We start from the raw sequence: 12,676 nt of genomic DNA on the forward strand, positions 1-12,676 counted from the left end.
AGTGATACGTGAAAAACTGTCCACCTGGTGCTTGTATTTCTCAATATGATACGTAGATTATTTGATACAGTTCAAATTTCATTAAGCATTATATATTTACATATAACAGATTTTTTTTTTTTAAACTGAAACACGTATCGGAAATCTCGAGTTCTGATGGTCTGAACTCTGTTGAACAAGAAAATGTTATAAGCTGCGTAGCCTTTGATTGTGATTTCAGTAGAGGGGTCTACCATCTTTTGCTCTGTAAATCATATGAAGTGATCAACGACAATGTGAAATGATTCGAATTAGAGTGTCAGTACAGCTACTCCTCTCTGGTCTTTGAAACAGGGATTGTCCTGGGTTTAGAGAAAGAGCTGCTGATGCCTGATGAGACGAAGCAAAATCATTGTTAAGGCTTCTGGGTAGTTGACTAGTTGACTAGTTGTGTTCATCTCACTCAAACACAAGTGACATGGCATCCATATTTCATTCATTGTACGAGGGATGTGTATTTATTGGAACCTGGTTTCTGAGAGAGAATCGTAGTTGAAATTACAATAGAGATTCCAACTCTCTTTGACCACATGTAGCTCAATACATGATTTTTACAAATCCAATTGTCTATTAGATTCTAACTCTAGCTATGCCTTTCTATAGGCTCTACAAGTTCTAGATGAACCTATAACAAATTCAATAAAAAAAACGTAAAAATATACTTTTACTTGGAGAGATGGTTCTCCTTGAGAGATTCAAACTTCCTCTTCCTTCACACCACGATGTGAAATGATGAAGGAGTTTTGACTATGTGAATGCAATTATTTAATGAAAGAGAAATGAAAATTTTCAAAGTGTGAGACTTTTTCTTGTACTCTAAAGCACTTTCAAAGGGATTTTACAAGTTTGAGAATAATGGCTAGAGTATTTGCCAATAAATACTCATTAATTTCTCAATACAAGGTTTAGTGGGATATTTATAGCTTCCCTAACTCAAACTAGCTATTATTTGCCCGTTTGCAAAAATCAGCATATTAATTGATCGATCAATCAATCATAATGGTTTTTTTTTTTTGTCAGACAATGACTTATTGATCAATTGACTAATTGATCAATATATTACCATTGGTCCAAAAAAGTTAAGTTGATTGATCGTTGATAAGGGGATGATCGATCAATCAGAACTCCCTCTGGCTATTTATTTCAAGTATGATTGATCATGCTTTATGTGCCTTACTGGCAAGATTATATCTGATCAATCAATCATGTGGGACGATCGATCAATCGATTATGGTTGATCGATCATGCTTTATATTTCTAGCTTGCTTAGTTTTGAATGGTCGATCATTACCAGTGGTTGATCGATAATTCTAATACCAGTTCAACAATGTAGACTTTGAAAACATGAGAATATTTTTCTCTGAGTGCTCTAGCATGTTCAAAATGATGTTCCTAAACATATCTAAGTGAAAATTATGACATAAAGCTCCGATTTTACATTTGTACTTAAAGAGGGAGTTTAAAATACTCTCTTACATAAGTGACTAAGTTTGGACATTTTAACTATTACTCTTGAACTACACTCTTCTCGTTATTTTCTTCCTTGTGGGTACTTCTTCAAGAGACGTCATTCAATGGTGCTTAAGGTCTTGAGTTATGCTTGATTGTTTTGAAGTTTTTAGACCTCAAGATGCATTTATTTTCGAAGGTGAAGTTTCTAAAATACTTAGATTTTCAAGTTGTTAGATCAATTAAGTTTTATTATTATCAAAAGCAACATAAAAGTCAACCTACGGTCAACAACTAAGCTATTCAAACAGTGTGTTGTCTATGATGAAACTACTTCCAATCTTTTTCTTTTGACCGTTCAAATATTTCATAGTCATTCAAACAGTTATGCTCTACCATTCTTTAATGAGACTTTTTAAGTATTATTTGCACTCTCACATCAATGAATTAGTTGCTAAGTATTTTTTATCATAAAAATTCACTTAAAAGGAGATCTTGAGACCAACATTCTCCCCCATGCAAGGGAATATAAAAATTTAAGTGGACAAGTGCTTATCCATGAAGGTACTTGAAAAAATTTCCCTTGAGTTCAATGCACAGATTTATGTTGTTTGTTTACCTCATGATTGAGTTTTAATTGAAATTTTATATGCTTTTTTTTATCCTCTTTTTGACATTAACCAAAGAGAAGTAAAAAAAAATCAAAGTCATACAAAAATAAGATTGACACACAACCATGAAATTGTTTATTTCATTCATAATTCAAAACAAAATGAGAGGGTCTAGAGGCCACATGTCTCAGTACATGAATGAATAAAACAAATGCTAAGACCAAGGCCTTCTGAGAGGCAGTGTGGACAATCCCTGTCAAGCTCCTCCAATATAGTAACAAATTGTTTTGTTATGGTGTCTGAAATGTGGGTTGCAAAAGTGGCAGCTGCAAATTCCCTCCTCTACCCGTTGTTTGTGGTCATCCCGGATGCATTCACTACAAGAGTAGGAATGAACTAAGGAAGCTCCTCAACTGCTCTCTCGTGGGTTGGAGTCCTCTCTTCTATTGTAAGCCTTTGATGTGTAAGCTTCTTAGCCTCCAAAATGGAAGATCTCTTTTCTTTTCCTCTTTCTTCTTTCAATCTCAGCCTTTTCTTCTCCAGCTTTTTTGACTTCTTTGCTGGCAATTGATTTCTCTTTTAATTTATACCTTCCTCTCTTTGTGTTATTTTTTCCCTCAACATCTTTGTTGGCATTCACCTCATCCATGTACGAGCTTGATTTCTTCTTTCTTTTGCTCATGTGAGCAACCCTAGCAAAAAAATCAGCCACCATTTGCAGATTTTTCCGTTGAATTTTCCTATCAATCCCATTTCACTTCCAAGTTCATCTATTCAAATAAATAAAGAGGGATGAGGGGAATCAGAGGCACACAACACATATCAAGGCATAATCACCAATTAAGATGCCAAACAGAGGATTTTCGATCTAAATTTTAACGAGATAACAAATTTCATTTTCAAGGTGAGGAGATTACGAAATTTACTAAGGTTCAAATTCTAATGCCCAAGGGAGATTCAAAATTTTGCCCAATATTGATTGAGTTTTATATGGTTCAACTTTTATGTTCAATATTCAAAGAGAGAGTTTAACTGAGACACGCTGATGGTATAATGTTTTAAGCACAATAAAAAACCAAGTACATATAATTAAATTCTCATAAAGCCATCCATGGACAAAAATAAAAATCAAGGCAAAACAATGTGATTTCAGATGCCATGAGGGGTTTTAAATTTTCATAGTACAATCATTGAGAGATTCTATGGAAAAGCGAATGCCTGAATTGCATCAGGTACATTCAAAACACACCTTTTAGAGAGATAGTCAACTTAGACAAAGCTTATTTATGCTTAGACTTCAACTTAAGGATGAGAATCAATACCAGAAAAAATACATGTAGAGAATCAAGTCATGTGGTTTTATTGCATAGAACAATTGATTCAATTTTCTATGAAATGAAATCCTCAAGACCTTAAATGGAAACCAAAACACATGACCATTTGGTTCCAATGAATGACTATCAAAAAATATATATGCCTATCATGTCTATTAGCAGCTCTTGGCTCAAGAACCAATATGCTATCCCATAGCAAACATTCCTAAGAACCAAGTTTCTTATTTTAAGCTTGGTTCCTATGAAACTGATGGTGTTGTTCTAAGTAGTCTAAATTCCAACCCAAAATATGTAATCCACAAGAATCTCTCTAGAACTTGAGAAAAGACAAGCATTTCAAAACTCACTGAGGCAAAGTGTTTCTCATCCCCATGGCTAGAGCGTTATCCAGAACCCTGCCATCCGAGTGAAGTCAGATGCCAGGACTAGAACTTGACTGTATGGGTTCCTTAAAAACAGAACTTGTCAATTTATCAAATACACGATGCATATAGGTAACAGACATCTACAATGCAGCTTCCACTTCAGAGTCGGTCTCGATTTGCACAATGGGTTCCTTTGGTTCACTATTACCACCTCTCAGGCGTGACGATACATTATCAATTGCAGAATTGAGCTGGCCAATCTTTGCATTAAGAGTCTGCCGGGTTTTCTGCATGTTCAAAATAAAATGAATAGCCTGCTATTTAAAAGAATGAAAAAGATTTTTTTTTTTTTTTGTGGAATAAGAAGCCTTTGGATCTTAATGCCATATTTTTCAAATAAGAGAGGAATCTCACCTCTAAACCTTCATCATAGTATGTTGGTCGTTTAGCCCTACGAAACCCATATTCATCCTCATTCAGTATGGATCTCCTGATCTGCTTAACAAGGAAACGCCTGTCAGATTGAAGGCTCCTGAGCATTTTAACCTTTATTAGTAGAATGATGTAAATTGTTCAGGAGGTCTGACTGCCCATGACATTCAGTACACCCCAAACTTTGGTTCCTAATCAGGGATAACTTAGCAATAGACCCTGATAACAGCAGAAACTATTCAGATGAATGCAGTAGCAAAGATATAACACTAAGATATGACCTGTGGAGCAAACACATATGCAAGTGACCCAAAGATTGCCCCTCCCAGAAGGAACCCAGCAACAAAGTCCCCACCTCCACCTCCAGAACCATCACTGCATGCATGAAGAAAACAAAATGGTATGATACAAATAACATAGTTTCCACAAATATCTTCTGTGAGTAAAGAAAAAACAAAGAGGCTTAATTCCGCACTTGTAGCATCCTTGAAACTTTGTACATCATCTACCATCTTTTCTTTTCAGGATAGGTCAAGCAGGGTTTGGAAATGTTATCTCAATGTGTGAATCAGGATTCGACCCCAGAGAGTGAGAGCACCAAAGCCCTCATTCACCATATATTGTCTATTTCTGTCTGACAAAACCTTCACTTCTTTACATTTCAAGAAAAAAAATATTCACTTCTTCTAAGAAGACACAGCAACTGAATATTCCACCATTACAAGAAGTCAGAAGTATAAGCACATAAAAAAGTTAATGAAGAAGCCACTGAGTAGAGATCTAGTAACTTGTCCCATAGCAAGACCAGCAGCTCGAGGGTTTGCTCGACTACGGATGTTTAAATATTAGGATATCAGAGAGGTCCTTGATTGCATCTCATCAGCTCAGTATATTTTGGGAACAGCATTAGCCCAGAGACCATTCTATAAGAGATGATTCTCCAAGTTTGTATATAGTTCATTGTCACTGCTTTTTCTTTATCTCCTAAGCTACCAAGTTTCATGTTGTCTATTTCTTTCTTTTCTTTCTTTTTTTCCTCTATTCAACAAATTGAATGAGAAAGGAATAAAAAAAAATCTATTCCGATAATGAGTCCCAAACCATCATATGTTGAGTTTTAAAGGGTGTCACACTTTGTATTGACACAGAGATTCTCTTGAGAGCAAGGAAAATTAAAAGTTCACCCAACCCCAATCCATGAATGAAACACTGACTATTCAACAAAAACTATAAAAGCCAAAAAAGTATAAATTGATATGTTTGGCACCAAATTATACAAAAAATGTCAAAGTAGATTGATGGATTCTAGTGATCAACAGGAAATATAGTAATCAATATTTATGGTAAACATGTGAACTGGGCACTTGGCAGCAGCGTACAAAGAAGTAGAGAGAGATGAGAGAGACGAGGCACAGTGTTCATCTGTCTTTTTTCTCTCCCTTGTGAGACACCTTTCAATGGAACCCACTACCACAATGAGGACCGTCTTTTTCCTTGTCTTGTTTTAATATATGACAGTTTCCAGAAACACAAGTGGGGACCCTTTCCACTCTCATTCTTTCCCTACTTATTCGCCTACAAAACTACTTATATGCTATTGTATCATATTACGCATGCTTAAATGTTTATTTCTGTTTTAATAGAACATATTCTAAATTCAGCAATTAATTCTTCACTTGGAAACACATAACATTCACAACTAGCACATGTTGGCTACTCCGATTAAAGTGTCAGTATAACCTCAGAACTGCACAAAACAAGTTTGATGTTCACCACCTCATTAATAGAAATCAATTGCAACATGGTTATAGAAAATGAGAGTTGCTTACGCTAGAGGCATCATGGATTCTTTTATTACAAAAGACACATTCAATCAAGCCATTCGTTTGCTAGCATAAGTACATACAGAAACTGTTAACTTAAGGTCTGATTAAGTAGAAGGCAGTCTATAAGAATTAAAAAATAATAACTCATATGCGATTATTTGGTTCTTGTAATAACTTCCAACTTTTAATTTCCAGAAAGAGCACCTTCCACCCTACCCCCAGTTAATTTCCCTTGCTAATCAAATAATATATCTTATTAAGAAAGTCTGAAAGCTGAGAGTATCATACTTGTACTCTGCGCAAACAGAGAGGCATGGTCTTGATTGGCTCAATTTTCTTCCAAATGCTACTTTCACCGGCCTCCCAAAAGTGTTGAGCTTTGTGGACTGAAGGTCGATTGACTTGAAATGAGAACCATCTGAAAATAAAAATAAGTGAAAGCAAGATAACCAACTATCAAACAGTTTACAGCTATTTGACAAAAGAAACAACCTTACCAAAGTTGATGCAGAAAACTGAAGCATATTCTATATGTTCAAACTCGCCTTAATTTTTAAAAACATAAAAAAGGTTTAAAAAAAAAAAACACATAAATTTTTTCAATGAACGATCAGAATACATTTTCAAGGCTCGTTATCGGGAACGATTGACCTCTTTACTCTTACACGAGACAGGAATTTGATATTTTTGAGGATTCGGAATTTACATTTATGGGACAATGGGAGGCAAAATGGCTCAGAACATTTATGCTTAAATTCCAAATTATTATAACATACTTGCAAAGTATAAAAAAGGAGAAGTCTGAGTTAATAATTGGTAACAAAACCAGATTCAAAATTTCCCTGGAAAAGAACATGAACTTAATTCTAGAAGCCAATTATATTCTGATACGATACACATCGCAGCAATCCTTTTGTACGCGATGCATCATATAGTTCGTAGAACGTTAATCGCTGCAAATCTTCAATATGTGTAATATAAACAGCATGCATCCTCCGGTTCACACATGGAGGAAAAAGGAAAATACACTGTATATAGACAGCGTTCCGTGATCCACAGATCAACTCGAAGAAACACTAAAACCCTAAGCAACATGGAGATCAGGAGAGATTATCATCCAGACGAGACATGGTAGCTCATAAGAAAGAGACGACTTACTGGAAATTGAAACCGCAGAAGCGGAAACGGCCATGGTACCTTGCGCAAGCTGGACAGAGGCTGAAGAGAGGCTACCAGAGTAATTTGCAGAAAAGAAGTGCAGGACTTGGAGCACGCCATAAATACCCTCTGCCTGAATCGCGGGAGTCCGTCCGTCGATCCGTCATTGTAAACGGGTCCTACGACCCGGCTTTCAATGAACAGGGTTCCGAATCCGAACACATTTCTAGGTTTTTTCGTGTCAGAGTTATGTCCGAAGCTATCGCTATTGACCTTACTCGAGTCACATAATATAACAAATAAATAAATCAGATAATAATAAAATAATTACACAATAATTAAAAATAGAAAATCACTATGCTCTTCAAAATGAAAAAAAATAAAATAAAATGTCTAATATTTTAGAGTAATATATGATTATTTACTTAAGAAGTTAATTAATGTTACTTAAAATTAAATAAATAAGTTATCTATAATTAATATTAAAAAGTAATTTAATTATTAAATAAATTAAAATTTTCAATTCGATTCAAAGTAAATAAAATTAAAACTAAATTAAGTTATTTTGTGCAAATATCATTATTAATATTTACGTAAAATATTATTAATAAAAAGTTAGAATAATAAATTAATATGAAAATAAAATTAATAAGACACATTTAAGATTAATCTAGCATGACTCAAGAAGATTTTATCTTGATTGCATGTAGAGGCTTCAACGATGGTAACAAAGTAGTGGCCAATAAAATTAATTAAGTTTTGTAGCATTGCAAACACAATTTGAGTTCATTCTTATTTCTCATCGAGGTGGCAGGGTGCAAATTCCACTTCCCCCACCTGAACAAGATATATGACTCTTATTTTTTCCCACTTCTTCTCTTTTTGTAGAACCTTCCTACAAAACTGTGTAGGGGTGGCACCAAACTAAACTGACTCACAAACTGTTCGAGCTTGGCTCGAAAAAACATCAGCTTAGTTCAGTTTTTACTTGAACTCGGTTTGAGCTCAAACTTCAAATAAGGTTCGTTAAGTATAACAAGCTAAACTCAAGATTTTCTAAACTCATCTTGTTAGCTCGTGAGCCAACTCGTTGGCATAGATTTTTTTTTATGAAAATACCTTTTACTCTAATTGCTCTGATCAATTCCCTATTTAGTTGTTTGATAATTGCTCTTATTTACCTCAAACCTCAAAGACGATCGATCGTTTAACCCTTGTGGGTCCCTCAACATTTAATGTTGTTGTTTGCTAATAGAATAAACATTGTTGATGGAGGTGTTTGTTCTTTCTTTTAGGTCTATTAAGTTGGTTACATTAGTATGCTCCATTGCAAAGTCTTCAACTCCTCTCTAATAGTTTTTTGCAGTTCAATGGTACTAATTCATCATAATATTCTTTTTATATATTTTTATAATTTTAAATACAGGTTGGAACTCAAAACCGACTCGAGCTCAAAACTAGGTTAAACTATTTGGGCTTGAGATTGATTCCAATTTTCGACTCAAAGCTATGCCACCCCTAATATTATGTTACCTACGTGTTACCTCTTTTGCTTTGCTTTGCTTTGGTAACCCTTAAGTGGTGTTCTCCCTTTGATTTGATCAGAGTTTCATACACTCGACTTTATCGCGACCATTGATTGAGCTTTTGATATTTCTAATCAACATTGATTTCAATTGAAACTTTGATTTTGACTATTGATCAATGCGAATGATCTAGACCATTGATTAAGGGTCTCTTGTCCTCAAAGAAGGAACCTTTTTTTTACTTGCAAAATAAAAGAGAGGAGGAAGGGTGAAAGAGTATGGAGAGAGGTAAAACAAAAGAAAAAGGTAGAAGCCTTGAAAATATTAAAAATGGTGAAGGATGGTTTAGGTCACTGGTTTTTTTAAAAACAGGAGCGTGCATTGGTTAGAAATTATGAAGAATTAAATCGCCCAACCGAGCCAGATCGTGCGATTTTATGCTGAAACCGTTTATTTTTAATGTAGAAACCAGAAAAAGGATTTGGTTCTGGTTTTGAGAAAACTGGTGTAGATCCATAAAAAATAAAGGGCTAACTGCTAAGTAGGTGTAATAAATCCTTCAGAATATGATCTGCAGGGTTTTTTTGGAGAAATTATAAGAAAGATAAATCGACGAGGCTATGTTCAAAGAGTTTTTTTTTTTTTTTTTTATATAGAAACATTTTCTAATAAAAAACTGGTAAAAAAATATGATTAATATGAAAGATTGACTAGTTTTGTGATGAAACATTTCATGGAAATCTTACTCGTTCATGCTGATCTGCCTGCATCTAGCGTCAGACGGCCAGGAGTCGAGATTCACCTTGTCGGATCTTCCGCCCCTCGCCCACGTCAGTCGTTTTTTTATTTTCCTTGCCTAGTATTTCTGTGCTTCAGAAAAACTTATCTGGGTTACTTGCGACCGTCAGGCATCTATCCTTAAAAAGTTTCTCGTGGCTAGAGTTCATGACAGTGTCTATTCATGGAGATTCTCCAATTGGAATCAACACAACGCGTCTTGAGTTCTTCTCTTTTAAGGAAAATAAGAAGAGAGACAAGCTGTAGGAGAAAGGATTCGTTTTCGTTTCTGTGACGGGTCCCTGGATGAGTAGAACTATTGGTCCCTATCATTAGGTAACTTATTCGTACTTTTTATTTTCTTTTTCTTTTGCTTTAAAGATTCAAATGTTTGTTCATTTCTCGTTTCTTCGTTTGGTTTTCAGCCGAAGATTGTGACTTTCCGGCTTATAGCGTTCTTCTGTTCCTGGATTGCAGTTCTTTTTGCAGAGAATCTTGCGTACGGTAATTCTTTTTGCTGAGCTCCAGATCTGAATCCTACCTTGAAAATGTTGGTGCTTAAGAAGTTATTTCAATGATTCTATGCTCTTCTATATTCTTCTGTAATCGATGTAACTCCATAGTTTTATTTAGCAGTGCATCTTTGTAATTGCTATTAGCAGAGCTGCTTGAACAATAAAATGTGAGATTGGGTTTTGTTGCCAACAGCACTTACCCTTGTTCTGTTCTGTGTAGTTTTCAGTAAACTATATATAAAAAAATAAAAAAAAATTCTCTCATCTGATGCTCCTGACACTATGCCTGATCAATCATGGACAAGGTTGCTAGATATATGTTTTCTGTTTGTGTTTCAGGGGTGAGCATTGTTCAAGTAGGATTGTTGTTAAAATATCTGCGTGAAATTATATCTTTAAAAGAATGCTTCACATTCTTATAGAAATTTCTGAATGCAACAGATGGGGGATGTAGCCAAAGATTTGACTGCTGGGACTGTTGGTGGTGCTGCACAGTTGATATGTGGCCATCCCTTTGACACCATCAAAGTCAAACTCCAAAGTCAACCAGCCCCTCTACCAGGGCAACTCCCCAAGTATTCCGGTGCCATGGATGCTGTTAAGCAGACAATTGCAGCAGAAGGCCCCAGGGGCTTGTATAAGGGGATGGGAGCTCCACTTGCTACTGTGGCAGCCTTCAATGCAGTCCTCTTCACAGTGAGGGGGCAAATGGAGGCTCTCTTGAGGTATGAACCTGGTGCTCCTCTTTCAGTCAACCAGCAGATAGTCTGTGGGGCAGGTGCTGGAGTTGCTGTGTCCTTTCTTGCATGTCCTACCGAGTTGATCAAGTGCAGGTCAGTGGTTATTAAATATGTGTTTCGTTTCCAAAATCTGATCCATCATTTAGCCTTTTTCTGGATCCTCCATTTAGGAGAATGGATTCTAGTTCAACGTATTTACTCTCTAGGTATACAAGAAGTTTGCTGTACTGGGCATCTCCTATTTCAGAAATGAAAAAACAAGCATAACACTTGGTTGTGGCTTTTGTATGTTTTGGCAGCACATGTAAGTGGAGCCAAATATGGGAGATCCAAGTGGAACATTTGGATTTGCTCGTCTTTGTGACTGTTATTTTGCTCCTCATGGAGGTTCTCTAATCTGAGAGATTGAAAACATGTAGTTGGCCAAAGTTATATTTCAATTGTCAGTTTGGTTCTTCCTGTTGTATTATCTTGCAAGTACTTTGGCATGGTTGGCCTAGAAATCTGTTGCCCTTGCCACAATATCTTTCAGATGCATACCCTACTCAAGGGGGTTCTATACTTCTAAATACTAACTCGGTCTTTTTTATTTTATTCACAATAACCCCAGGTTACAAGCCCAGAGTGCGTTGGCAGATTCTGGCACATCTACTGGTGCAGTAAAATATGGGGGTCCAATAGATGTAGCAAAGCATGTAATCAGATCAGAAGGAGGTGTTAGGGGCTTATTTAAAGGCTTGGTTCCCACCTTGGCACGCGAAGTGCCTGGAAATGCCATTATGTTCGGTGTGTATGAAGCTCTTAAACAGCACTTTGCTGGGGGATCTGACACTTCAGAGCTTGGGAGGGGCTCTTTAATTGTGGCTGGAGGCTTGGCTGGGGCTTCCTTTTGGGCAACAGTTTATCCTACTGATGTTGTGAAGAGTGTGATTCAAGTTGATGACTTCAGGAACCCTAAATTCTCAGGTACCTTTCATGCTTTCAGGAAGATTTCGGCATCAGAGGGAGTAAAAGGCCTTTACAAAGGGTTTGGGCCTGCCATGGCTCGAAGTGTTCCAGCAAATGCAGCTTGTTTCTTGGCATATGAGGTGACTAGGTCAAGTTTGGGATGAATTGAGGTGAAGTTTTGACTTTTCATCTTTTGATTTGTCTTTATTTTTTAACTCTCAAAAAAGAGCAAAAGAAAAACTAATGTCTGATTGACTGCTTACACAGGGTTTATTTATGCATTCTTCATTTTCCCATCTGTTTCATTTCTCAAGTAATTGCCTGTCTTAAGTTATCCTTTTCTAAAGTTTATGAGTTTTCGAATGTTGTTCTTCCAGTGGATATTCATTATGTAAGGGGACTCCCTGTAAGATATACATATTTTTAGTTTAAAGTTGCTCTTGAAGCAGTTACTTGAGTTTGCAGATCTGCACACCTGGAGCTGGCTTCCCTAATATAGTTAAGTCCTGTTGGCTCTGCTGAAGCATTTCTAATATAATTCAGACTGACTACCCCTGGAGCCTTGTTCTATTATTAGTTGAACCACCAAAGCTGCATATTATCCACCCTTCGTGTAGATTCTTCTATTTCCCTTTGCTTTCTTTTCATTAAATGTTAACACTTACAATAGCTATGAAAGCATTTTCTTCCTTTGTTGTTTATTTCACATTTATATTATCTTTTTGAGAAAATCACTACATCAGCTTCTATTTAAGAGATTGATGAAGTAGCTCAATAAGAGAAGACGAGAAAGGCCTATGACACAATGCTAAAAACAACTCTCGGATGGAAGAATTTTTCAAGGTTGCAAATGAAATTCAAGCTCTGAGGGAGAACAATATGAAGAAGCAAATTTGAGATAATAATATAAATACATGTTCAATATGCTTTTCTAGGTCAACTTTCAGGTAGCTATA

General features: G+C 36.0%; 2 protein-coding genes across 3 annotated transcripts; one reads left to right on the forward strand and one right to left on the reverse strand.

Moving 5' to 3' along the window:
* Window positions 1–3,750: 3,750 nt before the first annotated feature.
* LOC137948217 (uncharacterized) lies at window positions 3,751–7,303 on the reverse strand. Its single transcript, XM_068794219.1, has 5 exons — window positions 7,215–7,303; window positions 6,345–6,474; window positions 4,512–4,605; window positions 4,213–4,293; window positions 3,751–4,085 (listed from the first exon to the last, which is right to left on the reverse strand). Exons 1-5 carry the CDS (start codon window positions 7,246–7,248, stop codon window positions 3,939–3,941), a joined length of 486 nt encoding a protein of 161 aa, XP_068650320.1. The 5' UTR covers window positions 7,249–7,303; the 3' UTR covers window positions 3,751–3,938.
* Window positions 7,304–9,495: 2,192 nt separating this feature from the next.
* LOC137948457 (mitochondrial carnitine/acylcarnitine carrier-like protein) lies at window positions 9,496–12,416 on the forward strand. 2 transcript variants are annotated; one of them, XM_068794542.1, is made up of 5 exons: window positions 9,496–9,853; window positions 9,943–10,021; window positions 10,474–10,865; window positions 11,383–11,890; window positions 11,988–12,416. In XM_068794542.1, exons 3-4 carry the CDS (start codon window positions 10,474–10,476, stop codon window positions 11,882–11,884), a joined length of 894 nt encoding a protein of 297 aa, XP_068650643.1. In that variant the 5' UTR covers window positions 9,496–9,853; window positions 9,943–10,021; the 3' UTR covers window positions 11,885–11,890; window positions 11,988–12,416. The 2 variants fall into 2 exon arrangements, with proteins under 2 accessions (XP_068650643.1, XP_068650642.1); XM_068794541.1 differs by having other exon boundaries at window positions 9,497–9,853; window positions 11,383–12,416.
* The last annotated feature ends 260 nt before the right edge of the window (window positions 12,417–12,676 follow it).

The sequence above is a fragment of the Aristolochia californica genome, unplaced genomic scaffold (assembly GCF_029961685.1).
Source record: "Aristolochia californica isolate CCGP_79_NKW_82.1479 unplaced genomic scaffold, dmAriCali1.0.hap1 SCAF_13, whole genome shotgun sequence".
Lineage (NCBI taxonomy): Eukaryota > Viridiplantae > Streptophyta > Magnoliopsida > Piperales > Aristolochiaceae > Aristolochia > Aristolochia californica.